This window comes from Dendrobium catenatum, unplaced genomic scaffold, assembly GCF_001605985.2.
Source record: "Dendrobium catenatum unplaced genomic scaffold, ASM160598v2 fragScaff_scaffold_1646, whole genome shotgun sequence".
Taxonomy (NCBI): domain Eukaryota; kingdom Viridiplantae; phylum Streptophyta; class Magnoliopsida; order Asparagales; family Orchidaceae; genus Dendrobium; species Dendrobium catenatum.
In genome coordinates this window covers 533,602-536,147 of record NW_021320108.1, presented here as the reverse complement: position 1 = coordinate 536,147, position 2,546 = coordinate 533,602, and the positions used below count along the sequence as shown (strand labels likewise).

At 37.5% G+C, this 2,546-nt stretch overlaps 1 protein-coding gene across 1 annotated transcript; it reads right to left on the bottom strand.

Annotated features, from left to right (window-relative positions):
• Nucleotides 1–906: 906 nt before the first annotated feature.
• On the bottom strand, nt 907–2,061 carry LOC110108916 (11 kDa late embryogenesis abundant protein). Its single transcript, XM_020839776.2, has 2 exons — nt 1,927–2,061; nt 907–1,524 (listed from the first exon to the last, which is right to left on the bottom strand). The coding sequence occupies exons 1-2, from the start codon at nt 2,011–2,013 to the stop codon at nt 1,180–1,182; spliced, it is 432 nt and encodes a 143-aa protein (XP_020695435.1). The 5' UTR covers nt 2,014–2,061; the 3' UTR covers nt 907–1,179.
• Between the last annotated feature and the right edge of the window lie 485 nt (nt 2,062–2,546).

The following is a 2,546-nucleotide window of genomic DNA, read 5'->3' as shown; positions in this document are numbered from 1 at the left end:
CTATCAACTAAGGAGGATTCAAATTATCCCCTTAGACAAACACCTACCCTAGGTCTACAAAATACCCTTAGATGATACAACTCATCATATCACTGCCGACAAGGATCCTTCCATCATTACCGTCAAGGATTTTTTTGTAAGGTTGTGTCGCCTACCTCCTCTGACTAAGTATACTAGGGACAATGATAACCAAGGACAATGAAACTATGGGAACCAGTCTATCATTCATTCCCTCATCATCCGCTTTAAAAACAAGATGTTAAAATTTCTAATTTTAAATATCAAACTCTCACTCTCTAACCCTCAAACTTATGCTACTACTATGTGCATGCCAAAAACATGTATACGTGTGACAACTGACAACTAGCTTTAATCAAAAGTTCTCTCGTGATTGGAATGGGCAATTAATTGTAGGGACTTCCTTATATAGTAAATCAGAACTTAGATCATAAGGACTTCATAAATTGAGGGTGAAATTTCTAGGTAATGACTTATTTCAAATACAATTTGCCTTATGAAAATCTACCATGGATCTTAATTCATTCAAACTCCCTCAAAAGAGGCTCAAATTTTTGGAGCCCACTAGCCCCATCACACGTCAGATTCACCACAACTACTGATAGGCCAACCCTCAACTCACACCCTCCACTTCGATATGCTTACCCAAATATCTATTACTACCAAAAGTGAAAACAAAGTCAGGAATCTACTCAATCACCAGCACCACCCAAAAACACACAATGACCTTGTGTTGCTACTCCCAGTGGTACACTTGTGGTTTGTGCTCTCCCACCATACCATCTCATACCACTAAACCTATAAATAAAAAGAAAGAGATGCATCGCCTTCAATTAAAATGTCTATTGCTTTTGTGCTGGTTTTTTTATTTTTTAAATCAATCCAACATAAAAAATGTGTCGCCGAGAATGTATTTTATTGAAATATATTCTTTATTACACAGACGAACTAATCATCATGATTACAGTAGAAATAAGAAAAACCAACACGATACAATAATTTCACACCAAACATAAATAATACACACCGTCACTCCAAACAAAGTTCAGGGATGCAAAAGCCGACAAGCTTAAATACCAAAGTTTTTCACCCTATTTATTGCATGTATAACTTTAAAAAGCCATGTTGTAATACACCCGAGGAAGAGCATAAAGTGCCTTCCTACAATCCTGTGCCAGTGTGGTGGCCAGGCAAGTGTTTATTAGTGTCTGTAATTGGTGCATTAGTACTGTGTAAGCCAGTTGCGCCACCAGTAGTCTCATCTAAGCCAGTATGGTGTCCAACTCCAGTGTGGTGCCCACCCAAGCCGGTATGCTGCCCAACTCCTGTGTGGTGCCCGCCCAGGCCAGTTTGGTGCCCGAGTCCTGTGTGATGAGCTTCTCCCTTATGTATAGCATTCTGCTCGTACGCTTGCTGCTTCTCCAACTCAGCTTGATGAATCTTCTGGTCTTTTCTGTCCTCCGCCACTTCCTTCTGTAGCGGATCCCTTGTCTTCACTTTGTCGACCTACACACATAAATAGCTACATTAATTCTCAAAAAATTCTACATAGAAAAATGTCTTGAAAAGTAGTTAAAAAGAGTGCAAGTTGTACTCGGTACTGAAGACTGTTATTTTAAGTAAATGAGAAGAAAAACAAATGTTGAAGGGCTAATCATGAGAAAAAGGAGAGGAAGATTTGAGTCAGTATAAAATAATGAGCGATAAATCTCATACACAAAACCTGCTCTTTTAATCGCCTAAACAAAAGTGACTTCCACAATTTTGGCACTCGACAAACTAAACCATTCATATAATACTTCACAGTGCCTAATTAACAAACCTATCTAGCAGGCAAAGTTCAGCTTTTTGGAAGTAAACAATACAAAACCGGTCAAACAAAAGGTAATATGATGATTATGAAAGCACCTTTTCTTCAGCTGTGGCCTTCGTCTTGTCCAAGCCAGCCTTAGCTGTTGCAGAGATGTTCGAGACCTTCTCCTTAGCGGCTTCCATTATGAACGGATACTTGCAATTTCACTCTAATCACAATTGGTAGAAACAGAAATGATTGAAGATTGTGTGTTGGGATTCAGAGTAGCGTTGGTCATTATATAGGTCGATCATTACGGTGGAGTGTCGCCACGTTAGGGTGCACATGTCATGCAGTGGCGCATTTTATTTATGACGTGCCGAGATAACAAGATAGCTATTTTCTTGCCGTACGATCTGCTTATGAACGGCTGTTGATTTCCTGACTTTCAATGAAGTCGGCTATAAATATATTTATCTATTTTGGATAAGGATAAAAAGGAAAACAACTGTTAGATAAGGCGTAGATTATTTTTTTTAATAGAAAAATTAAGCTGCTTTTTTTCTTTTTTTGTCAGATATATGGTGGTAAAATTTAGGAAGTATGAAATATAGAATGAATTTAAATGTCGAGCGTTGAAAAATTTATGCCTGATAAATTACTAGTTAACAAATTTCTATTTCTTATATTTTTGTTTAGTATTGTATCATTTATATGTGATTAGAGTAAAGTTAAG

What these genes read in the sequence shown, in the direction of transcription:
- LOC110108916 (XM_020839776.2), bottom strand. Translation starts at nt 2,013, where the DNA reads ATGGAAGCCGCTAAGGAGAAGGTCTCGAACATCTCTGCAACAGCTAAG. An exon ending in AGGCCACAGCTGAAGAAAAG is followed by an intron (nt 1,525 to 1,926) that starts GTGCTTTCATAA and finishes TTATGTGTGTAG; the next exon opens with GTCGACAAAGTGAAGACAAG.